The sequence below is a fragment of the Calypte anna genome, chromosome 14 (assembly GCF_003957555.1).
Source record: "Calypte anna isolate BGI_N300 chromosome 14, bCalAnn1_v1.p, whole genome shotgun sequence".
NCBI classification, from domain to species: domain Eukaryota; kingdom Metazoa; phylum Chordata; class Aves; order Apodiformes; family Trochilidae; genus Calypte; species Calypte anna.
In genome coordinates this window covers 1,061,261-1,087,491 of record NC_044260.1, presented here as the reverse complement: position 1 = coordinate 1,087,491, position 26,231 = coordinate 1,061,261, and the positions used below count along the sequence as shown (strand labels likewise).

General features: G+C 41.6%; 1 protein-coding gene across 6 annotated transcripts in view; it reads right to left on the bottom strand.

Moving 5' to 3' along the window:
• Nucleotides 1-25,194, bottom strand: part of EPN2 (epsin 2) — a 43,526-nt gene extending 18,332 nt beyond the window's left edge. For 4 of the 6 annotated variants that reach the window (XM_030459550.1, XM_030459553.1, XM_030459554.1 and 1 more), the window contains exons 1-2: nt 25,042-25,194; nt 4,954-5,735 (exon numbers count right to left, since the gene is read on the bottom strand). In XM_030459550.1, the coding sequence (XP_030315410.1) occupies nt 4,954-5,548 (595 nt within the window). In that variant the 5' untranslated portion in view covers nt 5,549-5,735; nt 25,042-25,194. The remainder of the gene's footprint in view (nt 1-4,953; nt 5,736-25,041) is intronic. The other 2 variants (XM_030459551.1, XM_030459555.1) reach the window with 2 other exon arrangements.
• Between the last annotated feature and the right edge of the window lie 1,037 nt (nt 25,195-26,231).

The window sequence follows — 26,231 nt, the reverse complement described above, 5'->3', positions numbered from 1 at the left end:
TAAGATATTTTCAAAAAGCCAACCTAACCTCTCAAGTGATGAAAGGGTATGTGCAGGCTGCTTGATCTAGAAGGAATTGTGTAATCCACCTTTCCACTGGGAACTGAAGAGGTCTTTCAAATCCAAGAAGAAAATTGATAGCACCTATTCATGCAACAAGGTGGAGCTGATAAGCCTACTGCATGATTCCTATTTGCTCTGAAGCAGACAGAGCACTTTTGAAATTCATTTAATGCTGTGTACAAATCCTTCAGGTTTGTTTTGGATCATCTTGGTAGACAGTTAGACAATTTAATTGCAACTACAGAAGCCTGATTATACCAACAGCTTCTCCCACCTTTACTTAGAGCACCAGAAAAACAAAAGTATGATGAGAGGATTAAATGAAGTTGTCAAGTGACAACATTTGGGTAACAAAGAACTAACAAATTCCTTCAACACCTCAAACTACAGACATTATCCAAACAGCTCATCCAGATTCAGTGCTGGAGGACATGGCAACTATTCCCTGAGATGGAAGGCCAGAGATGTATTCCAACCTGCAAGGATGCAGAACAGTTAACTATAAAACTTCTGAATTCCCTCTAATGTCAAACCCAAACTAGACATTCCTCAGAATTATTTTCTACTCCAAGCAAAAGAGGAGGCAAAGCTGAAACAGATGAGTGAACACAAACTTGCTGACACTTCACAAAACTACTTTTAAATAATGAGTCCATTTTATGTGAATAGTCACAGGAAATATTTAAACTCATCATTTCAGTTGCAGAAAATTGCTTCCAAAATCTTTACAGGTAAGGTTAACTGACTTGGCATTTCACAAGATCCAAAAAAAGCCCTTTTCAGTCCACCTTTACTCCTATCTTTTATTAAATAGACTGCATGCATGGCTCTGATTTCTCAGCCAAGCATCTGACCTCTGGGCAAAGTGCTCCTCTGGAATCACACCCAGCACCTTGCAGTGTTCCCTACTCTGCTGCATTTGTGTAAATGCAATCAGGACATTAAAACACACACACACATCAAGTCTTGCTCTGCCAACATTTCTAAGTGCAACCCAAACCCAAGGCAGCAGATGGTCCAAAGGAGAGGACGTGCACAACTTGAAAGAACACAGGTCCTGGGTTAGGCAGAATAGGAAAGGACCTCTTTAAAAAGCCAGATTAGGGGTGGGGAGCTACTGCTCAAAAAGCTTTCAAATATTGACCTTACATTACTTCCTCTCCCCAGCAGGTTTTGTTTTAGCATCATACAAGAACGTGAAATAAAACCCAGTATCAGATTACATGCAACTCCATACAATTCACACACTTTGCAGAATAAATAAAATACTTTTTATGTATTCTATCATGAAATATTTAATAGCTCCTAGCCTGAACAACAACAACTGTCCCTGGCTAAAAACTGGAAGCAAGCCAATTGTCCCCAGTACCTCAGAACTGCTGACAAGACACAAGTTAGGAGGAGCTTTGTTTTTGCTTATACCTGTACAGTATCTCTCTTGGCTTCCACTTACAGATGACAAGACTAGATAGCAAAAACATACAAAAAACAACAGCACTTTTCCAAACGTTTTCCTCAATAGGCAGTAATACTCAGATGCCTTAAGATACTCCCTAGAATTAATACAAGCTTTACAGCAGAGATCTTCACAGCCAACCAAGTCATTAAGGCAAAACTTTAGGGGAAAAAAAATTTATTAAAACCTAACTTCACCATTTCACTTTCCACAGTTTCTAAAGGATTGTTAGAGATGAAAATATCTGCAAAGAAATGGGGAAAATGTCCAGTGTGTCTTGCCTGGAGGAGTGAGAGGGCTGGTGGCACATCAGTCAAGAGAACCCTTTCCATCTCACACTCTACACTCACACTTTACAGACACAATATATATTTTTTCATAAAGGATAAATTTGGGACAGAAAGACCAGCAACACTACAAGAAAAACCTTTCTGGATCAAAACCCAATTCTTCTGTGCAGTCAGATACAGGCCTGCAGATATGTTTAAACAGCTAGAGCAGAGCAGTAGTGTGAGCATGGCAGGGTTTCCAGTCAGTGCTGTACAATGCAGTTTACATTAAACATCCTGAAGTTTAATTTCTCATTCTTAACAAAAAAAGAGTCCATTGACTTACCCTGTGTTGCACTTTTAGTCACTGACAGAAGGGAGAAGAGATCCCACACACATAAACCTGACACATTATCCACTGGAAATTACTTGTTCCCCTAGTGACCTGTCCTGGAGAAACTTTTTAAGCTCTTTTAGCCAGCTCAGGCTTAATTTCTTCTGCAAGAAAGTATTAAAAATGAGGAGATTTTGCAGCCAAACACTATTTGAGTAAGGGGAATGCATTCAGACCAAGAGTTCTCCAAATCTGTGTCGAGCAAGGAAAAATCAAATGTGCTACTACAGAAACACTGAGAGATGAAAGATCTCCTTCAGCTATGTTGATAAAAAGGCTGATACACTCTCCCAAACTTTATTTATATTTTAATGCTAATAAGACATGTTAAATATTTAGCAAAGACAGTGGATGTACATTTTCAATAGGCAAATCTTGTGCTATAAACTGAAAATCTAAATGCCTCTGATCTCCTCTTCAAAGGCTCAGAGGAATGAGAGATAATTCTGCCAGAACATACAGTACAGCAACTGCATCTTAAAACTATTATAAGGAAAGTATTTCCCAGGAAACAAGCACAACTTGCCTCCTTTTACATATTTTACTGAATCCATATTTTCAGAAAAAAAGTATCCCTACAGAATAAAAAAATAAAAAAAAAAACCATGATGGCTGCAATCTTTTTCACTGTAAACAATGAAATGCATCTTTTCTGTTAAATTGAGACAACACAACAACCACCCCACATTTATGTAATGGATTAAATGTCTGGATTTTGATGAAATTCCTTCCTTGTTTCCTAGGATAAAGGGCAAAGCTCTACCCAAAGTCTTCCATTATTGGAAGCACTCAGCACAGCTGTTCTGTAAGGTGTTGGTTTGCTTTGCTATAATTAGACCATACAAGAAACATATCAAAATATCAAAAGACAGAGATCATAAAAACTAAAAAGCATCTGTATTTTTGCTGATAGATAATTAAGTCCAGGAAAGCCTTCAACAGATGAAGTTTAAACAGAAAAAAAAAAAAAAAAGCAAAAAAAAAACAGCCTGAGATTTCTAAAGCTTCTTAAGTACACGATTATGGGGGAGGAGAAAAAACAAATATTAAGAAATCATCACCTCCAAAGCAGCCCTGCAAACAGACTACAAAGTTCTAGGCAGGGAAATGAGAGGACCCAGTAAATCAACACCTTGTACTGAAACAATAACCAAACTGCTTCTTGACATCTGGTCCCCCATCAAAATTCTTACAGTGTCTGAGGAACAACAATGCAGAAACACACCCTGCATTGCTCAATCCTTGCTGTGAGGAATAGTTTGAAGCCTCTGGTAGCATTTAACATGACAAACAATAGTTACATGCACTAATTAAAGCGAGGGGGTGATGAAGAAATAACCCCATGGAAGAAACCAAAGGTGTGCTCAGCATACCTTAGTGACTATTGTTTCACTCCCTCACCATGAATTAAAACCAACAATATTTCAAGCTATCTCCTAAAGTAAGATTTTTTTTTGTGTGTAGTTGACAGAGGTTTACAGAAAAAGGTTATAATGGAGATAAAGTACATGTTCTTCAAAACTTCACCCTGAATCAATGCTCCAGAATGGTTATTAAGTTGTTTGTTATTTCACTGCTAATTAAGAGGCCAAATAAAAATTCTCACAGCTGGAAATTTTCATGCACTTTTTCTGAACCCTGCACCCTACAAGCATTTCCTTTGGGTGAAAAAAACAAACAAATTCCTGCTCTCCTCCATAGCTTTAATGGACAGAGATTTTCTTCACCCCAGCTTGATTTGTCCTACTGCCTTCCACAGAAAATGCCTGTCCACATCAGAGGCACTGCCACCATTCACATATTTATAATTTGAGCAGTGCCCTGGGACCCAGGACATGACAAACTTAAGATTCTTAAAACTGGAGCTCAATCGATTCACCACACTGGCTCAGTTACAGTCCTCCACACACTGTAAGCATTCAGCTAAAGAGAAGATTTTCCTTCAGAATTAGACCACAACCACTGACATTCCAGCCAAAGCAGCTTTCATCAGTTCATTACTTATATTAAGAAGGATTTAGTGCCAAATCAGGCCTCTTCCTAACATGACAGGGAGTTCCCCCAAGCAGTGGTATAAAGAATCCATTCTTCCCACATCATAGTATTTTTTTAAAGAATGAAATATGCTATTTAGTCTGGATACTTGCATACCAAATGCTGATAGTATAAATATTTAAACACTGACATAGTCAGGGAGTTGCTCCTTCAAGAACTGTTGAGAAAGCAATAAAAGAAATTAAATACCAATATTCTTCCTAAAATAAAATAGCAGCAACAAAAAAGACAGTATCTAGCAAAATGATCCAGGAAATTCTCTTTTTTTCTTGAATTACATTTAACAAAAAATCCTCAACACAACAATTTTTCAAGCATTCCTTTTAAAACTAGAAAAAAACAAACAAAAAAATCCATTCACAATCTTCCTATGGAGACTGGGGGCCTGTCATATCAAACACTGGAACACATTCACAAAAGCAGCTTGACAATGCTACCTTTGGGAACTGGCAGTAAATAACTGCTTTTTAAATTGATTTATGACAACAGACACACACCCTCTCCAAAACAAACTTTTAACCAGTCTTTTGAAGAGACATTAGTGCCCCTGAGCAGACTTACAAAGACTCAGCCACTGCAAAAAGCCCCTCACAGTCAGCATATCAATCCTCCCAGCAGGCACCAGTCACCCTCACATCTAACAGCAAACCAGAATATAAAATCTCTCAAAAGAAAAGGAGGAGAAACTTCTTTTGTGTGCCTTTGCCTGTACTTACAGCCATGGTAAGATGCTGGGGATCCTCCAGACTTTCCATATTCTTGCTCTGAGTAGCTGGTGGAGAGGTTTGGCTGACTGGAGCCTCGGCCAAAGGTGATCTGGTTGCTACCCACTCCAGTGGCCACCTGAGCCATGCGTTCTTTGGTCTTCAGGGCTTGGGCCCTCTCTGTCTTGAGTCGCTCATCATCCTTCAGAAGGGACACCAGCTGCTTGGATTTCTCCCTCACATTGATGCCCTGGTCTTTACCATCTCGATCAATATACTGAAAATCTTTCAACGTCTGGATAGCAAAAATATTCTCTTTACACTGCTGTGCCACTCTCTCAGACCCAGTTTTAATCAGGTAATCTAACAGAGTAAGGGCCTTGTACACGTGTCGCCAGTTCTTGCCATGATCGTTCAGTCGTTTCCAGATCATGCTCATAATTTCAGAAAAGGCCACAACATTGTAAGTCAGATCTGCTATTTCAGTCATTAATGAACTGGAGGGACCCCAAGGGTCATTAGAGGTCGCTTCCCGAACTTTTATTTCGGCCTCTGAATAATTGTTCACAATGTTCTTCATCTGCCGCCTAATAGACGAAGTCGTCATTTTTATTTCCCTTTTTAACAAGACAGGTTCCAGAACACAAACAAACAAACAAAAAAGGGCTATATTTGCTCTTCTGTGAACGTTCCTGAACTGCAAAGGCTCCGTATCAGTGGCTGATTTGTAACACGTTCCACTACAATCATTTCCTCTCTTCAAGAGAATGACACGAGAAAATGAAAATCATGACCTGAGTAAGGAAAGAAAACAAAGCTCGTTAGTTGTGCCTCTAATTATTCCTACATGGAAAGCAATCTATATACACGTTTGAGACATTTTGCTAGAGTTCAACAATGGAATTTTCTCCCTGAATTTCTTCAGGACATCTGGTTTTGCAAATAACTTGTACTTCTCACAGGTGATATTAAACACTGGAGATTAAAACCCTCAGCTGCTGAACAAGACAAAAGCCAGAAAACATGCACGCTGATGCAAATGCAAAATTTGAAAAGCAAAACAGGAACAACATCCCAGAAATTACTTCTGGATTTATGTTTCCAACATGGTAAAACCTACCCAGAGTATTTAATTACAGAAATTACAATGCAAGCTTGCAGAGCTGAGATGAAACTACATCAGAATCTCCCTGCTTAGCAGCTCTTCACTTCCCTTTGCTGGAGGAATCCACGTACTGAGAGAATAAGCAAACTTCCTAAAAACTAACCAGGCTATTTCTGAAACCTCAGACAAGGTGAAAGCACACTCAGTTTACAGGGCAGAGACCTTACACAGTGCTCTCCACTTAGCTGAGGCCTAGAGAAGAGAAATGAGCACCAGAACAAGGCTCTCCAATTCAAGGTGACCTTTAATGCTAAGCAGATTAGAGGGGAATTTTTTTTTCCAAATGCATTTCCTTTGTGCATTTGACAACACTCATCACATCCCCAGTTTCTTCTTGTGTCTTTCAGACATCATAGAAGAATTTTTAATTATATAAAAATGGAATCCTAAATCCAAAATGACCAGCAAGAAAACCCAAGGACAAGCTCTGAAGCTGGAAAGCTTCAGTTATTTATTTCAGGTCATTGTTTCAAGTAAACAGAGGCCTATTAAGCTTTCGAATACATTACTTGAGCAAACTGGCAGATTTTGCTATTCCATAAACACAGTTAGAACAGGCTTTGATATTCACCAGTTGGATGAAGCCTAAGCACTGACTCTGTAAGGGAAATTGCTGTTAAGAGAGGACACAGGCTGCCCCCTAATAACATCTCTCCAAACACTCTGAAGCAGCAACAGTATCACTCATAAAAGAAGGGAGGGAAGGAAAGCAGAGATTTCAAGCCTAATATTGTTATCATTCTTCAAATTACTTTGGTGCCATTTAGAATGAAAGCAGAATTGTCAACTTGCAGAACACACAGCTCTGTAATGCCCCTCTCAGAATAAACCCATATGCCCTTCCTAGAAAGCCATTCTGGTAAAGTTAAACTACCACAGAACAGGTTTTTTCCCCACTACCAGAATAAAAATCTTTTATGTCATCATGGGAAATCAACTTAGAAACAGACCCACACTAAACTTGAGGTAAACTACATCATCCTGGTGCTCTCCGCAATATTTAAAACCAGCTGTAGAAACTGGTTAAGAAGAATGTTAATCCCTTGTCAGCTGGGCAGTGGCCATTCAGTCCCCCTGTTGCTGCTCGGATGATATCCAAGATCATCCCTGGTACCTTTCCACACATGCACTACACACACTCCCATTTCTTGAGGTACATGCACTTCTAAGCACTCTGCATTTCAGATTTGGCACTAATAAGAGTTTGTGCCATAAAATGGTCATTTACTGCTCAGGATTTCCCACTCTTTATCAAATACTTTCTAGAAGTCTTCTTGCCTTTGGTTACTGTGCTTCTACGCAAGCACGTGAAAAGAGGATTATTTCTTCTCCCTGTGCAAATGTGTTGAGGTTACTTCATCTGCCAGATTATCACTCAGCAGGTCTCACTCTTTCATCCTTTCAGTCCCAAGATTTGTTGCAAATTTGACTAATTTTGTTCAATTTGGCCACTTTATTATTATTTAGAAATGATCTGGAAAAGGGTGTATTTGCAGGCTCAGTGATCTTTGGCAGGACACTTCACTGGGAACAACCCTTCACTGTGAGAACCAACCATTTACTCCTAACCTCATTTCCTGTCTTTTAACCCACTGTAAATCTATGAAAAACATTCTTGTCTTATGAGAGTTTTGTTTCTTTGAAGGCCTGGGATGAGAGGCCTTACCAAATTATTTTTAAAACTCAAATACACTACAGGGGCAAATGCCTCACCTGTGTGTACCTTAACAACCAAAGACAACTTTGGTCTAGTACTTGTTACAACATTACAAGCTTTTGGAAAAAAAAAAATCATTTTAATACCACACATGATATTAGGAAAGGTAAATTTTACAGTAGTTGGGAACACCTGCTATTCCTAGGCAACACTAGCTCAAGCCAATGAAATAAATACCTGAAGAATTAATCACAATCACAGCACAAGCAGGCACATGGACAACCAGGATGCAATTTCACATCCCATGCCAAGCTAATTGCAACCCAGCACCAAACCCAGAGGCCTCCCAACCCTTCAACCACTTCCCCTTTCCCTCTTGCATCAAATCTAGCAGTTACACCAGACTGCAGTAAAACTGACCAACTTCGGGTCTCTCAGCTTTTAGCACTGGTTTGTTTTCTGTCAGGCCACTGCCATGACCAGGCTGCACGGCCACATGCTCACAAGCTCTGCTGCAAGGCAGATTATGAAAAAAATAAGAACAATCCAAGCCTGCCCTCACTTCTGAGGTTTTTTTCACTCTCTGAGATACTGCGGATTTCACTTCTTATTCTGTAACAGACTTGAGAGCCATCAATCCATTACTGCTGGCATGAGTCTTCCTATCTTTGATGCATGAAAACACAGGCATTTAATAATAACCCATTCATGTCTGCTTTTTCCTTTTCTTAATGGAAAGACTTCTTTTCTAATCCTATTCAGCTTTTAACCCGCTGAAGACAAATTATCCTGAACTTCATTTTACTCTATTAAAAGTGCAAAGGAGGACTGGAGTGGAATGGTGGACGCCTCATCCCCCTCCACTACTCCCTATTCTTGCACCAATGTTTGAGGTAATTATTTTGTCAACAGCAAAACTCTGTACACCTTTCAGTATCTGCTGAAACCCTCTGCTTCCACACCAAAGGAAGCATTTCACTTGCTGATTACAGGGCTTGTAACAGCCTCCCCCATGATTAAAGAGATCAAAAAGCCAAATATCCCAACTGCATACAAGTGAGAAGACATTTCTAACGCACGACCAAGTACTTACATAGAAAGTTTGGGTTTATCTCCAGAGCCCTCACTGAATTAACTTGTCACAACAAACCACAAGGAAGTACAATGAACTCTGCAACTGCAGCAAAAATCTGAGTTTGCATTTTTAACAGTACAGTTGCAAAGAAAGCAGAAAGTAAGGCTAGTCTGTGAAAGCTGCTCGTCCCTCCTAACAGGAAAAAAAAAAGGCATTCAGCTTGAATAGAGATCTTAAAAAGGAGAAGCTGAGCAAAAAGAGGAAGGGAGAGCTGTTAGTCTTGTTCAGGTTAGGTTGAGCCTTCCTCATGCTGCCTCCCCTGGTGTCTACAAGCCATTTGCTCTGTTTCATAAGTACCTTGTCAACCTTCAAGAGCCAGAAAAGCAAACACAGAATTCTGTAGGCAAGAAGGTGAAGCTGACCTGGGTTATCAAAGGTAACCTGGAGGGGAATACCCCATTTCCTTTCTCCTATCCCAATCATTTCTTTACACAACTAACCCTGGGGAATTTTCATGGTGCTTTTTTAGACACGACGTGCAGAGAGAAAGGAATTTTTGACTGAACTTCTCAACATCCCTCTCTCATAAGAGATTAAATTCAGTAAATGAAATCTTTATAAGGAAGCCATCTTTCATTTGCTAAGACTAACACAGAAATGAGGCCAAGCCACAAAGTCCTTAATAAACTAGGTTCAAAGAAACAGCCACACAAATCCACCTATATGCAGCCTTTCAGCAGAATCTATTTAGATCTCTGGAATGTAAAATTCAAGGGTTTGTCTGCACTGATAAAATGCCCTTCATATCAAGCCTGAAGGTAAATACATACACAGCCCAGCCAAGTATGGGCCAGAAATATATTAACAGCCTTTAATATCAAGTGAGCAATAAAGAGTGTGAAATTTAATATTAAACATAAGAAGTTTGCCAGAGATTTGCATAAAATTTTAATTAAGAGTATAACAGACAACACATTTAAGTTAGATTAGACATTTACTGTAAGTAACATGCATAAAAAGTGACTTTTTGAGAACAGTTATTAATTCAGTTATTCTGTGATTTCAAGGCAGCCTCTACAGATACCTTATCCTACACAAATATCCCCCCTCTCATGAAATACACAGGAAGCTTACTACAAGTTTTCACCTAAAGATTGACCGTGGAATTGCACAAAAAGATTTTTCTGGTCATCACTAGAAAATACACTCAGAGAGCCTGAGCAGGTCCCCTGATCCAGCTGGCAGGACAGCCCTCAGCAGCCACACAGAGACCAACCCACAGCAATCCTGGGGCCACCCATGGGCTCTCTCAGGTGGCTGCTACTCCACATCCTCAGCACCAAGGGTTCCAAATGGTATCATCTGGGATATTTGCACCCCATGATAATTTCAAAGGGACAGAGGCAAAATGTGAAGCCTTTAAGAGCCACCAAGAGCCTCTCCTACCCAAGTTGTTCTGAAGAAGCTGCTAAGAGATACTCCTGTGTGTCATGAAGCAGGAGTGTGTGCCTTACCTCCAAGGTGTGAGTACACACAAAATAGAGACCTGCTCTCCTTGGAGATGGAATGATAGAGGCAGGTGATTCTCAGGGACCTGCCTTCCAGGATAAACTGGAGAACCTATGGCCTAGAGAGAGCTTCTTACCATTGTGCAAAGAATCAGGCTAAGAGGAGAACACTGCCAGATGCTGACTAAGGAAAAAGTTCCCCCAAACAGACAGACAGACACTGACACCACACCTGCCCAGAGCAAAAAGCACATATTCAAACACAGCCCTATGGTAATGTAAGTCACTTTCTATTGATGGCAAAGAAAAAATATTCCCACTCCCTGAAACTGTAAATTCACATCCTAGTTTTCTTGTGGTAGCTCCTGAGTACAAATCCAAACCTACTGTGCTTTTAGAAAGTCATTTTCCACTAAAAGGAAAATCTTCACCAAAAAAAAAAAAAAAAAATAGAGCACAAGCCTTTAAGTCAGATGTACAGTAATCCAGAAAAAAATGTATAGCAATATTTCTCTTATACTGGATCCCACACTGCCAGAAATGTTCAAACTTAATTCTCTTTCGCTTTTTTTTTTTCCCTTATTCATAAATAATCCTTACAGAACAACTGGATGATCAGAGGATACAATTACATTGCCTGGGGTCTCATCTCCTACTGCAATGCAAACATTGTTCCCAAAAGCAAACAGGAAGAGGGACAACTGTACACCATGGTCACTTGGAGAAGAGTCCTAACAGAAGTGAAGGAGCTTGGCACTACACATGAAAGCCAACAAGCAGCACACTTATTAGATCTCTCTTGCTATTGTACAGCAGAGAAAACAGCAATTCATATGAATAAAGGAGTTAAATGAAGACACCAAAATTACCATCAATGCCCTTCCTCAACCTTCAAAATTATTTAGGAAATGAGTTACAAATACAGATTGGCAAACGGTTTAAAGAGCAGGGTTTAACTCCAAAAGAAAGGTTTCATTTCCATTTTTCACAGCTTAAATGCTTGTCTTCTTCAGTGTAATTTCTGAGAAGAGGAAATGGTTCAAAATTAAAAGTTTTGGAAGCTTTCCACTCCCTTTTACAAATGAGAGAACAAGGTCAGCTTTCACAGGCAGCAGGTGGCCAAATTATTTCTTTATTTAAAGAGTTAATACTGAAAGACAATTCTCCTCCAGATTTATGCATATTCATGAAACCCAAGGTTGCAACCCACACTGATTTTACTGTAATGCCTCAGACTCTCAGAGAAAAACTAACTCCAGCTTGTACAGCCACTTAGCTGTAAAAAAGATTTACACACACAAATTTGCTTCAAGTTCTCTACAACACCTTCTCTTACCCCATGTCTGCTTAAATTACCAGGGCAGTATTTGAGCTCAAGGGAGAGCTTATCTCATTACTCAGTCTACAGAAAGGAGGGGGCGAGGAGCAGCATTCCAACAACTTTCATCTCACAGCCCAGAACGCAGCAGAGCTACCTGGTCACTGTACTTTGGGACCCACCAAGCTGGAGCTGCCAGAGCTTTGACATTCACAGTGACATTTGACTTTGCAGCCCACAATGCAGCTGGAATTATTGACAGTGTGGGAAGCAGCTGCAAATATGCTCTGAAATGCTGGGAAAGGGGAGAGCCTCTGTAGGAGCCATGCAGATCACTGCAAACGATCCAAATCCGACCTGCACTGGAGGTCTAATTTTAGGATTACAAGCTTTGACAACATCTCTTTAAAAATAACACATTCCTCCTTCTACAGCTGGGTCAAGTGTCATCAGGAGTGCTACCTGCCTTTGACACAGCAGATCTCAGTGTATTTTTCATGAGTAACAGAGCAAGGCCCGGGCGTGTAACTCAACAGAATATTGCAGAATTACAGAGCAGTGTAAGGTCAAGGCATTAGCACTGAACCAGAAATTCTAAATGCAAATTAATCCAACAGGGCAGTGAAAATACCTACCCAAACTCTCAAAAGAAATTTGTTCTCCAGGGATTATCTACTTGAATGAAAGCATTTAGTCTTTTATTTTCACAAAGAGAGAAGGGAAAAAAAAATAGTGACCCAGTGTGTGCCTTAACAAAAAGGTAATAATCTGCAAAAAATTCAGTTTATCTGGTTTATTTGAGTAGCATTTTCAACTGAATTAAAGACAGGAGACACTTCTTCCATATTTTCATTTTGGCAGGGAGGAAGATATCTGATATTCTTGCCAGAGAATGTGTCTTAGAATCTATTACTAATTAGAAAAGTCCAGTCTTGTCACTTAGGCTGCTTACTGGGTGACAGCAACTGCCAAGGGAAGCCATTACATCTTCTCTCCCAACAGCTCCCAGCCCTGAGAGATCAGCTTGAAAACACAACATGCTGCAAATTATACAACCCAAAAGCATGCAAGACCACCAAATATTAGCTACCTTCTTTAAGCCACAGGATTTTCTCCTGCAACTACAATTTTTACAATTCAAAACTGCCCAGAACTACTCCATCCGTATCTATCTATGCTCATGGATCAGACTCAGTATTTTAGGAAGGTGCTTGCTACTTAGTTACCCAGTGATTTCATTAAGTAAATTCAGTTTGGACTTTGTCATTCTGAAGCAGACAACACCATGTGCAGTTTCTCCTATCCACCTACACACACACAGACATGAAACCACATTAATAAATTCAGTAGGCCAAAGGCAAATGCTCATCATTGCAAAGACTGGAGGGAAAAAAACAGTTTAACTCTCCACATTATGACTGGTAGAAGCAGAGAGACCAATTAATACTTTTACTTCATGACAGGAATTTCTAACAAAAAGGATTCTTCAAGTGCAAGGTTTGCAAAGCCACATCTGTCCATACGTCCAAAACACTACTCAGTTTAAATATTAAGGCTGCTGGCTGCTAACACAAACTGCAAGCCTGTGGAGAAACAGGAGACTGGCTTAATACTCTGTTTATTTTCACCAGTGCCCATTCACAGCATAGAATTTCAAGTGCCATCCCTCCCAGCCACCATACTCACACAGGAACCTTGAAAAGTCAACACCTGGTCTTCATTTGACTATGGCATAACTGGTAACAACTAATGGAAGGTGATTTGAACCCTCCAAAATGAAGCTACATGCAGTTGCATGCTCATGAGTAATATATAAAATTGTAAATTTATAAAACTGTAAAGCAAGAAACATATATCCTAAAATCCTCTATGTGCTCCACTGGAGGAACATTTTGGCCAAAACCCAGGGGTTTGCACAAAGCTTTACTGCCAGCAGTCAGGCTGAGAGAGGAACTGAGGATGTGGCTTCACATCACACTTCATTCTGAGGGCTGCTGGGGAGGGCAGCAGTGTCCTTCTCCTACCTGCTCTGCCCTCACACCACATCTCCAGATGGAAAGGGTTCAGTGAGCTGATCTGACAAACCAGGGGAGATGGAGAGCTGGGGTTTCTGGCAGATCAGGTCACCGAACCAATTAATCCCAAGGTCATCCTAATTACTCTGAAGTAAGCCACAAGTGGGGGAAGTAACATTCATTTCAGCAGCAGTCTGCAGCTACATTTCACCAGGCAAAATATAAAGCTGCACCTTGAAAGCTCAAAGTGGTGGCAAAGTTAAGGGTGATGGGTTAGATTTGGAGCTTGCTTTCAGCAGGTGACAGTGCAAGGACTGCAACCAGTGGGTTTTCTGGGAAATTGCCCTTCCCAGCCTAGTTGCAAGTCACAGTAACACATTCATTTTGTTTCATGTTGAAGACAGCCACAGAAAAGAAGGAAATTTGGTCCTCTTTTGAAATTGGCCATCATGAAATCTTGGCCTTGTCCTTTTTACACAGATTTTAGCTCTCTCTCCTGTAATACTTGCTGTCCTCTCCTCTTATTGCTCCAGATCTTTCCACTTTTCAGCACAGACCATTTCCAAAATCTTTTCCAAACAACCCTACCTTTTCCCTCTTCCTGACAGAGCTATCATACCCAGCATCACCACCTTAGCAGGAAAAACAATTCCATCCAAAGGAATTAGCTCTGCCAGGCAGACAGTACGTGCAGCAAGAGGAGAGGGCACAATCCTGTCACCAGCAGCCTGGATTGACACCAGGAAACAACACTCAAAAAAGCCCTGCTAGTGACAGGCTTACTTCTGTGCTGCCCAGTTCCTGATTTTGAGTTAAATTTTTGTCTTTGATGGAAGTGGATGATTAAAAGACAAATATATGTATTTTTCCTCATTATGCTACTTAAAACTCACCAATTCCTTCACTTAAGCACTAAGAAACATCCCTACTCACAACTGCAAAGATTTGGTATTGTTATGCTTTATTATTATCTTGGTTTCTGTGGAATTAGGAAAAAAAAAAACCAGATGCCAGTGAATCCCACATTATCCCATGCAAGTATACAGAAATTTTCAGCTGTCATCATAACAATTCCTCAAGATTTCTGAAACTATCCTTCAGCAGTAATGTTCTACCCACTCCCTTATCTATTCTGGATATTTAGACAGAAAATTATTTGAGTGGGAGTTAGCTTGCTCTTCTCAAAGAGGATGACAGAGACTTGTTACTAAAAAGCATCTGTGCCTGTTCCTTTATTAAAGGTCATTTTCTTCCAGTCGGGTCTTGCAGAGAACGTGTTATACCCTCTTAGCTTTGATACTCTGTGTATGTCCTCAGGACTCCACACACCCTGTAAGGAGTCCAAATGTAGAGACAGTACCTGCCATGTGTAATCCAAAACTCAAGCCTCTGGTATTTCTGAAGTGCCTGATTATAGCTAGAGACATGCTTAAAAAAAATTTACTGTCTGTACCTCCCATAGCTGCCTGGTATCACTGCCATGCTGGTTATTCTCTTAACCAGTGTTTTAAGGCAACACATTAAAAACTTTCTCTGTCTTTAGCTTTATAAACAGAACGAGAAAGCGACTTCAAAATTCACCCACTCCATTTTCTAATCTTTTTTTTTTCAAGAGCATCCCATTTAGTCCAAATGCACAAAAGAAATTCTACCCCATTAACATCCATCAGCTACCAGAAGGGTAATGAATTCATCAGTATTGCTAAAATGAGTGGGTAAAGCATGGTGCTGAATCATTTAGTAACTACATTTGCAGCAAGAAGAGCTCAAACAACCCGCCTTATGCTGTCAGCAACCATTTTCCTGAAGGAGGAAAAAATGAATGTATTAAGATCACCCTCAATTTTCTTATCCCTCTTGATGAGGCTGGTGGTGTCTCTACAAACCAGTATTTTCATGTCAAACAAGTGTCCCCTCTGGACATCATCTTCCTTAGACAAGCCACCTGCTCACTTACAAGCAGCTCTTGCTCATTGTTCTGCAAACAAAAGGACCTGGCCTTTTCCCTGCTTTTTAACATCCAGGTCAAATATGTTCAGTCTTAAATTTTAAATTTACAAAGAAAGAAAAATGCCAAAAAAAAACACCCCACACTGTACCCTCAACACCAGTCTAGTGCATCAGTTACAGTGCCACAGAGCTGACTCTGCTTTCTCCTTTGCTGTCTACTTACAAACCCATGGAAGGACCCTCCAGCAAGAAGACTTCCTAATAGTGAAAAATTCTAAAAATAAGGAAAGATGAGAACTATCAAAACCACTCAGTAGTAAGAGAAAATACATTAGGCACTAATTTGAAATTATAACTACCAGAAAAAGCCCACACCTGTGGCTGGGACAACTGACTGGCACAGTATCAGGGTGTAAAAGGGGAGGGGAGAAACCATGTTATGGAGTACAATGGTATTAAGTTATTGTTCTTGTAACTGTGAAAGGAAAAGCCATTTACTCTTCAGAAAAAAAAAAACAACTTAAAAACAAACTTAATACTGAAAGAAAGAAAAAAAAAATTACCCTTAAAGTGTAGATTAGAAACTGCTTTGATTGTTTTGCCTTGTTTGGGTATGCCAAGTCTGGTCTTCTCTGCTTCACTGCAGTTTTAAAAATTGTAGTAAGTACTTTGCACTTTTGTTTACACTTTCAGTTATAATGGTATCTAATTATGTCCAAGAATAAAAAGAGTTTTGTTAAGGTAGCCCTTGTAAACAGAGTACAATTAATTCAACTCTCAATACCTTGGCTTCCTTAATATGGATAATGCCTCAGAATACATACACTTACACATGTGTCTACATATCCTTAACTCCCACGCTTTAATTCAATTAATACTATTAAATCTTTAATGCTGAGCTTCAAAGGCTTTTTTTTTTATTATTTTTAATAGCTCTCATAGGTTAGCATGAATGTTTTAAGTCTTTCGACTATATTTTAAATAAACTCTTCTTTCCACTTTGATGTTTGCCTTTCTAACAACCCTATGCTTTGTGAAGCTCCTGGAACGTTGTTTTCTGTGAAATGATGACATTACAAACTCAAAAAGATATGTTAATCACTGAGCTGTAATCAGGGATTTTTTTTTTTTTCCCCTCTCACCTGCCCTCTGGGCTGGGAGTTGGCAACAGAACCGCTTTAATCAAAACAATGTAGAAACCCAGGAGGAGAGAGGATGCAACCAAGAGGGAGCAGGCTCTCATTTGCATCCGTTTAGCATGCAAGCAGCAGGCGGGGCTTAATTCTCCTTTACCCTGGCTTCCCATGAAAGGAGGATATGCAAAAGTCACTATAATTTATTAAAATAGGAGTTTTGACAAAAGCCTGCTCTGGCTCCAGGGAAGCCCCAGCCTCATGGCACTTCCAGACACATCCGCTTCACACGTTTGCTGGGCACTGAGTGTGTTCTTAATTATGAAGCTCTGCCTGAACCAAAGGCTTCACCATTATAGATCTGATCAGCTCCAGTTTATACATCCATGCACCTACACAGACACACACACACGTGTATATATATATATATTTATATATATATATGCAATTTACCAGCTCTGCTACCTGGTAACAGTTCTACTGTGAGCAGACTGTGCTAATAGCAAAGCAATTTACAGCAAGTTTCTCTCCCCTTTTCCTCTCACTACCTCCAGACCCCTAACCACCACCTGCTGAAGTGTTTCTAAACTCAGTTTCTAAACTCTGCATTTGTGTGACAAAAAGACAAATTTTGATGGCATATTGCAAGCCTTTCCATAAAGCAGAAAATAAAAAAACAAGGGGGGAAAAGGGGGGGAAAGAAGAAAAAAAACCACAGACTTTTCTCCTACTTCAAAGTTTATTTATCTTCTCAATAAGAAAAAGAAAACCCTTCTTAAAATAAAATTAAAAAATCAGCATTTCCTATACAGGAAAAGGCACTATAGTATTATATACACTATCCAAGCTGACACACACATTCACAGAAAGAAAGATAACAAATCTGGCTCTGGCCCAGGGCATCCAAACACAATGTTGTGCTTGCATGTACATAACAAAAATATTTCTGCATTCAGGATGTTCAAGCAAGTTTCCTGCATTTACATCTGGAAAGTCAACAGTACTAACAAACAAGGTGCTGTGTCAGGCAGTGTCTCTAAGTCAGTCACCAGTCCCAGATCCCTCAGAAGTTCAAAACCAACCTGCAGAACAGAAAAATCCTCACAAAGCATTATTAAAAAAAAATTCTGATGGAGAAAACCTACAAAACTATCAGCATCTCAGTGCCCTGCAATGCAAGCAAAGAACTCCCCAGTGCCACACACCTTCACTCAGAGATGTCCTGGTTTTGAAAGTCAATGTAACTCAACTCTCTTGGGGGCATCATGTTTGTAATGTTGTGAAATTAAATATATGCAGACAATTTGTCAGCAGACAGACACCAAAATGTCAACTATAGAATTCAGTGTGCTTATACCAGCAGGCTAGGCCAAAGGAGATTATTCACTAGGTAGTCAAATGTAAAAAAAAAAAAAACCAACCAAAAAACCCAGCCATTTCAGTCTGTCTCAGTGCTTCACAAAGGGGTCAGCGATTTGTAAATTTTAAATGCAACACTTAAGCAGTTTTGCAGACTTAAAAAAAAAACAAACCTTTACATCCTTTGAAGATATACCTCAGTGCTTCTCTGCAATCAAACAGTCTAGAAGTGATTTTGCTGTCACACAAGCTTTTATACTTCAGCTGCTCTAAAATTTAACAATTCTGGAAGCCAAGTAAGCCCAATTATAAACATTGTTGTATTTTTCTTCCTTATTAAATCTCCCCAAGAGAGCTAGTAAACATATAAACACTTTGTATCTTACAAATGAGCCACCCAGGTACCAATCTTTTAAAATCCTCAGGATGCAGTTGCTTTGCTGAAAAAGAGTAAAAAAAAAAAGCCCCAAGCAATGAGCCAGTGTGGGCTCAGAAGGCAAATATTTCATGAGATAACATACCAAATGTGAGTCTTGTGCTTTCTGATGGTCATTCCAGGAAGAGGTTTTTATCAAGTGATGAGGCACTTGGGCAGGGGCATTGTAAAGATTCACCAAATCTTCCCTGGATCTCAGTCCTGCTGGCAACACACGATTCAGATCCTCCTCTAAACACACACCACTGCTCACACTCCAGCAATGTCACAAAATGGTAGGGTGCTTCACTAATTAATTACTGGACTGAGTAATTAAAAATATTACAGGTCTGTTTTTCAAATATTAAATCAAGTGCTTTTCTTCACATATAACCCATGACAGAGAACACTCTGCTTGACCACCCAGCAGGGCACAAGGAGGTGTCTTCAAATAATTCTATTTAGAATTGAATGATAAAGATTAATTAATGGTCTTAAATTCTGGCTGATTTCACAGGGTTAGCTCAAACATTTGCTGTCACAAGGCTCATCCCTGTCCAAACTAAGCTGAAAGTTAGAAGCAAGGCAGCTGCAGCAGCAGCAGATTTAGCTGAAGAAATCCTCACTACTAAAAGAAAAACATAAATAGAATAAAACATAACTAAAATGCTGCTTGGAGCCTGCACACCTAGTTAGCAACACACAACTTGAGAACAGATTTCCTACCTACAAGGAAAGATGTCTGGGGGACTCTTTCATGCCTGTGTCTCAGGGGAGGAAGTTGTCTTTAAAAATACTTTGTTTTGCCTTTCCCTAAGGAATATTAGAACTGAGTACGCCAGTTATTTGTGTTTTCTGTCCATGAAGTCCTGCAAACAAAGGTCTTATTTTTGAACTGTACAAACCTTCCACCAGTGAGCAATTACTCATGCGATTAGTCCCAATGAAGTCAGAACTGCTTGAGAAATTGCTTGCCAACCTCAGGGTTGTGCAATCAGAAAAAAAAATGCAACAAAAACACAGAGGGGGATAAATTGCATCTGACAAAAACTGCAATCAAGAAATAGTTGGTGACAGATTGTTATTTAAGTACAAGGAAGTGATTTAAACAGAAGTTGTAATAAGATTATAAGATTCTCTATCAAGATTCTTAAAATGTCTTTGTTCTAGCAAAGCTATGAAAAGACTGTTGCCCTTGTAATGGTTCAGAAACTTCTAAATTGATGTTAAGTCTGGAAATTATTATTTAAGAGTCTGTAAAGAAAAAAAAGTAAAGTAACATCCCTGACATCATTAGCGCCTTAGTTGTCCACACTGATACTTTTAACCAGCAAGGGTATATTGTAGCATTTCTGGTGACAAAACTGGACCAAAGAGAACAGACCCAACAACAACAAAGTCCAGAGTCCTATTCTGCTTTTTAAATAATGAAAACTAGCAGTTTGCTTTTAGGAGATGTTACATTATGTAAGTGACATCTTCAGAACTGCAGGGAGATTAAAATCAATGTCTGCTCCTTGAATTCCTCTAGAGGAACAGATGTGGCACTTGAGTCACAACCCCCAGACTTCACCATTTCTCTTCAAGGAGTCACTTCCAGAACAAGCAGCCCAAAAGTATAACAACACTACAGTAAAAAACAAACAAAGCACAAAAGTCTTCTGATTTCTGTCTGGAAGTAGAGAAACACCTCGAGGTAAGGTATACTTTTCAACTGGCATCCTTTTAAACTAATAAGTTGCTCTGAACTTCTAAAACCAAATTATTACTAAATTGGTAAAAGCAGTGCTCGTTGTATGCTGCACTGTAAGTGAAAAAGAGCAAATTATCCAGAGATTGATGTTTTATTGGGAGGGATAAGAACAGAAATTTCTGCTGAAAAAGAACATCCACCAAAACATTGGGTCTAAAGGTGATCAAATCTGAGCCACAGGAAACACACACGGGCCCTGAGCAGGGAGAGGAACCAGGACTGCTCTTCAAATAAGCACTAAAGCAGATGGATAGGTGTGCAAAGTACAAGGGATGAGGATAAGAAAGCAGAAGGAGACAGAAAGAAGTCTAATGAGCTTGTACCTCATCTACAGCAGCAGATTGCATTCAGGCATTCTCCTGCCTGGGTCACCCTCCAGAACTATTCTGCTTGTCATGCCTGGTGTGTTCAGTCCTTATTATACAGTTACATTCTACAGCAAGTGTAGACAACATTAATAAAACAGCACTTGCAGGAAAGACAGGAGCAGCCAACAAGGTGGAAGAAAACTGCAGAGGTTGCATGAACAAATTTCAACTCATTACTTCAGGGAGCATGGAAGGAGAACTCCTAATTGAAAATAAATTGCATGCATCAGGAAAACCAAACATACCAAGTTTGAGATGCCTTAGAACTTTACTCAGCCACCATCACCAGAAAGTTTAGATAAGGGGAGCCTCCAACACGGAGATCTCTGCTGGGCTGGGACTGGTTTGACCCAGCTGCACTTCCCTGCTCCTGCCCAGCTCTCCTCTGCTCTGTGCTTGTGATTCCCACCTGGAAAGAGCTGGCTTTTTCAAGTCAGTGTGTGAGACAAGGGAGAGGCAGCCTGAACGGCCCAAGTCTGACCTTGAAGGCAAACTCAAGGCACTGGAGTCAGAGGCATCTATGTTACCAGCCTTGGGTGTTAAAAAAAATGAAAACAGATATACACACTACTAACAGTTAACAGAGCAGAGGGCATTTGGTTCTGGGTCAATTTTTAGGTTCAATTTTTGTAGCATACCAAAGAAAAAGCGAGAAATTACCTATACAGAAGAAAGGCATTTCATTAAGAAAACTGATTTGAAGTAATATTTCCACTGAAAAATGCACAGAAGGAACTGCAAACCAAAGTCTGGTAAACATCTCCAGCTGACAGTGGCATTGCAACTAGAAAACACAGAATACTTTTACGCTAATTTTGTAATTAATATAATTCATAGAAACTCCACTAATAGACATTTATGTGCATTTAGCTTCCCGTGGTAACTCTGAAACACAGATGCTAGAGCTAAGGACCTCCATCACAGTAATCTAAGCTACTCTCCCTTTAAAACCTGCCTACAACCTCTAGCTACCTGCAAAACACCCCTTAGAACAGCTTGATCTATTTCACCTTTAAGCAATAGTTTGAAGCATTGTCATCAAATCAACCAAATCACAGATTTGAAAACCAAAGGCAAAATTACTCTTTTCAAAACTATCTATAAGCAACAGTAGCTTTCTGTACCTTTCCACATCCTGTACAGCTCACCCAGAGGCTCAACTGCAACAACCACCTCGTTCTGGATTCATCCTGAAGCTTGCAGCCTCTGAATTCACTTATTCTGACACACAAGCATTCTAAATTCTCACACACAGAGAAGGAACAGGAAGGCAATCCTGGAACAACCATCTAACCCGATTAATTCTGGGACTTTTCATGGTCTACTATTCAGCACATACCAGTAATGAAACTGAAGCACAGCAATGGTAGCAGACCTACAATTAGACCTAGCAGGTTTTATTCTAGAGGACAGGACACATGTTGTTCTCCTCCACGGTGTCTCATGCCTTCTTAATGAGCAGCCAGGCTACTGAAATGCACAGGAAAAAAAAAGAAAAAAAAAACCACTGCTGTTCTTTGAAGCACTTAAGACAGCAGGGTACCAGTACGTTTCGATACTTTCCTTGCCTAGATCAGAGCAAGGGAAAGTGAAAAAAGAACATTGCAGATGTTCATACAAAACAGGCACCTTTCATTTTCTATTAGCAAGATCCCAAGAGACAATTTAGTGCTCTGCAAATATGGCACTGTAAGACTGGAAAGTTACTGCTGAGTCCCAGTCATTAAATAAAGATTTTACAATAACTTATATTCTTCTAGCTCAAGCAAAACCAACAGCCATTTCCCCAATCTACTGACAAGACTTCAGAAAAGTAAGATCAGGAATACCATAACTACTCTGCAATGTGTTTCTCTTAAACAGATCTTTTAATTATTTCTCACAAAACAACAAACCACCAATATCTGCATGAAGAAAGACTTATCAGCAATTTATGAAGTAACAGATTAGGCCCTCTGGCATTTCACAGCACTGATCCAAGATTTGAGATGTCTTAAAATCTCCAAGTTGAAAAGCAATCAAATGGCTGAAAGCTGAAACAAAATTAGCATGATTAACCAGTTATGTAAACAATGAAGTGGCCAGTAGACGATGAATTAATTTATGCTCATTTCATTATACAGCATTACTTGCACTGGACATCAGATGTTTGTCAACTATTCATTAAAAATGACTGTAGGAATAATGGATGTGGAAAACAGCACAAACATCCCCACCCAGGCTACCCTACAGCCAGGTCTCAGACATCTCAGAGGAGATGAGGACCACCAGGTCACTCACAGATGGGACTTTCCTTGCTCAAATATTATCCAAGGTTTACTCAGCTCCTCACTAGGGTACAGGTCCATTGTTTTTCTCTAAAGAGAGAGGTTCACCCTGTTATTATTTCATTATATTTTCCTTCTTAAAAGCAGAGATGAGTTTCCATTTGTCAGCACATAAAAAAGTCAAGCTAAGGTGTCAGGGAGCCATCATTAGAGAGGGATGATGTCACAGAGTGACTTTATGGCATCAAGGAAGTTACAATCAGCACTTGTAAGTCAAACTTCCTGAAGTAAAACTTGCAGCCAACCTGACATTATCAGACTTCATCTCCAGGAATGCATACTCATGGTTAATTTGTACTTGATGATTTTTTGATAACACAGTTAAATATTTAGCATAAGGAAGATTAGAGCTCTGAAACTCTTACCTAGCTAGTTTAGTTTAGCCAGATTATTAAAAGAAAATTTATCCAAAGTTTTGATTCTTCACAATAAAAACTATATACAAGTTTGTTCAAAAATGATGCATCCAACAATCAGCCAAGGCAAACAGATTCAGTAGGACTCCCTAGACAGGCTGCGTTTTGCTAAAGATATTGTTACAATATATTTATTTTTTAAATCAAAACCCATTGTAACATCCCATATTTCACATCCTAACAATCCTGTTTTCTATGACCTTGCCTCACACCAAGCACAGCAACACACCAGAATTACACAAGAGCTCCATATTACCACCAAACGTGTATTTCAGTGGAGAGAATAATAAAAATTAAGCTTGTGGCCTGATTTGCATTTTGAACTCCTAAAGTCAGCCTTTTATGGTCCGTAACATCCGCAACACACTTGAACAATCTGAAGAAGTATTTGAGGCCTCCTGTTCAAAATGTATGTGTGTGTGTATATATATAATTATATTATATACATAATTATAATATAATTACATTAGATATAACTCAGGATGTTTTCTTAGTAGATTAAGAATGAGAAGCATGTCCAATTCATGCAAATTTTAAATATAACTTTTCTTTTCCAAAGAGTGATGATGCCATGATTAAGTAGGAGAGAGGGGGGGAAGTATTTCATACCCCCTGGCTAAATAAAACCAAGACCAAGCATTATCAGTAAGCCCATGGCTTTAAAATAGCAAACTCCCGTGGTGGGTAGCCTGTGATATAATTCTTGTTCCAGTATATTTCACGACAAGAATAATAGCTAATATAACGCAGCACACTCAGTACCCAAGACCAATCTGTAAAGGGAAAAACTGAAGGGGGGGGGAAAAAAACCCAGATTAAATAACCCCTTAAAAATAATTAAAAGCACTACTCCACATCACTCCACATCATCCATACCGACTCTATTACTGAAAAGACCAATAAAACAAACCCCGCAGCCCCACGATTAAGGTTCGGGAGGCAGAAGGGAGGTGTCGGACACGGGGAACCGGAGGCCCCCGCCGTGATCCCCTCCCTCCACCTCAACCCGCAGGCCGCCGCCATCCCCCGCGGCCCCAGCCCAGGTGGCTTCCAGGGACGCGCTCGGCCCCATCGGCACGGGAAGGCAGGGCCCAAACTTTCGGCCGGCGTCCAAAACCCTTCCGGAGGCTGCTGGCCCCGAGCGGGACCGAAAGGCCGGGGCGATCGTGTCGTGTGTGTGTGTGTGTGTGTGTGTGTGTGTGTGTGTGTGTGTGTGTGTGTCCGCCGCCGTTACCCCGGGCAGCCCCGACCCGGCGGGCCCCCGAGGCGCGCTCCCTGCTCCCGCGGCCCCGCCGCCGGGCTGCCATGATGGGCAGGAACTGTTGCTGCCCACCCCATGGAGACAACAAAGGCCACCCCGAGCCCCCCGCCGGGGCTGCCCCGCCGCCTCCCCCCACACCCTGAACACCCCCACCCCCGGCCCCACCTGCCCCGGCCCCGCGCTCTTCAGACACCGCCCCAACCCCGCACCCGTCCGGCGGATCCCGCTCCTTCCCCGCGGGGAGGCCCGGAGCCCCAGGGGGCCTTTCCCGAGCCCACCCCGCACCCCTCTGCTGAGGGGGAAAAGGCGGAGGGAGGCTCTTCCGCCGAGCCGTCCGTCCCTTCTCCCCCCCTCAAGCGCCCCGCGGTTCCCGGACTGACCTGACGCGGCGTGCGGAAGGTGCGGGAGGAGCGGGGAAAGGGCCTCGGGAGGAGCGGGGGGGGTGTCCCGGTGCGCGGCCGCCGCCGCCTCTGGCTGGGTTTGACACCCACACGCACCATCCAACATGGCGGCGGCCGGGGGGGAGGCGGCGGAGGAGGCGGAACCGGCGGCCGCGCGCGTCCCCGAGGCGCGTCCCCGAGGCGCGTCCCCAGCCCGGGCGCGGCGAGGCGAAGGGCGGGAGGAGGAGGGAGGGAAGCGGGAGGTTTGGGAGGTGGGTGGGGGGTGACAGCGCTGAGCGTCCCCTCCCTCCACACCCGCCGAGAGCACGGAGGCCGCTGCCGGCTCCTCCTGGCAGCCAACCGGGCTCTCCCGCACTGCCTCGCCGCCTCTCCCCGCAGCCGGGCCCCGCCGTTCTCCCGGCCTCGGAGGGGCAGGGGCCGGCAGCAGCGGGGGCTTCGGGCAGGTTCAGCGGCCGGGCAGGGCCTTAGGAAGGCGAAGGGATCGCATTTCCCGCTGGCATTTCCAAGGGGAAACCGATTTCAGGGTGGGGAAGCCCTGCTTCGAGGGGCAGGAGAAGGGATCCCCCCACACACACACACAAAACAAAAAAAGCAGCGTCCCGGGTGGGCTGCCAGGTCCTGAAGCTGCTCCCATCGCCTCGCAATGGTTACAGCAACTTTCCTTCTCCTCCATAAGTGCCAAATACAATAATTACAGCGTTTATGGAATGGGGGGGGGGAGCACCTGGGGATAGCAGGAGGGAGGTTTGTGGTTGCCACCGTGGTGATCGGAGGGACACGCAGGCACGAAGCCGGCCAGAGGAGCCGGGCGGGTTGGAGCTCACGTCCTTTCCCCTCTGGGGATAATGACTAAAACCTGTGTCCGGGATCGCAGGTTGGAGGAGGTTCGTGGTCTCATTGTAGTCCTCCCTGGATACGTTTGTTCCCATCGTAAAACCCTGGGACAATTGAAGGAAACGGGAGACACGCAGCTGGGGAACCGGGTCAGGGTTAGTGCGGGTCAGGGGAGAAGTTTGGCTGTCGGGGACACTGCTGGGGTTACAGCTGGCTCTGGGTAGTGCCACCGGTCATTTAAAACCCGGATTCCTGAGGAATTCTCGCCTTGCTGAAGCACGGCAAAACCAAGTGAGCTTGGAGGAAAATCCATTTTATAAAAGTATTGCTTTTCA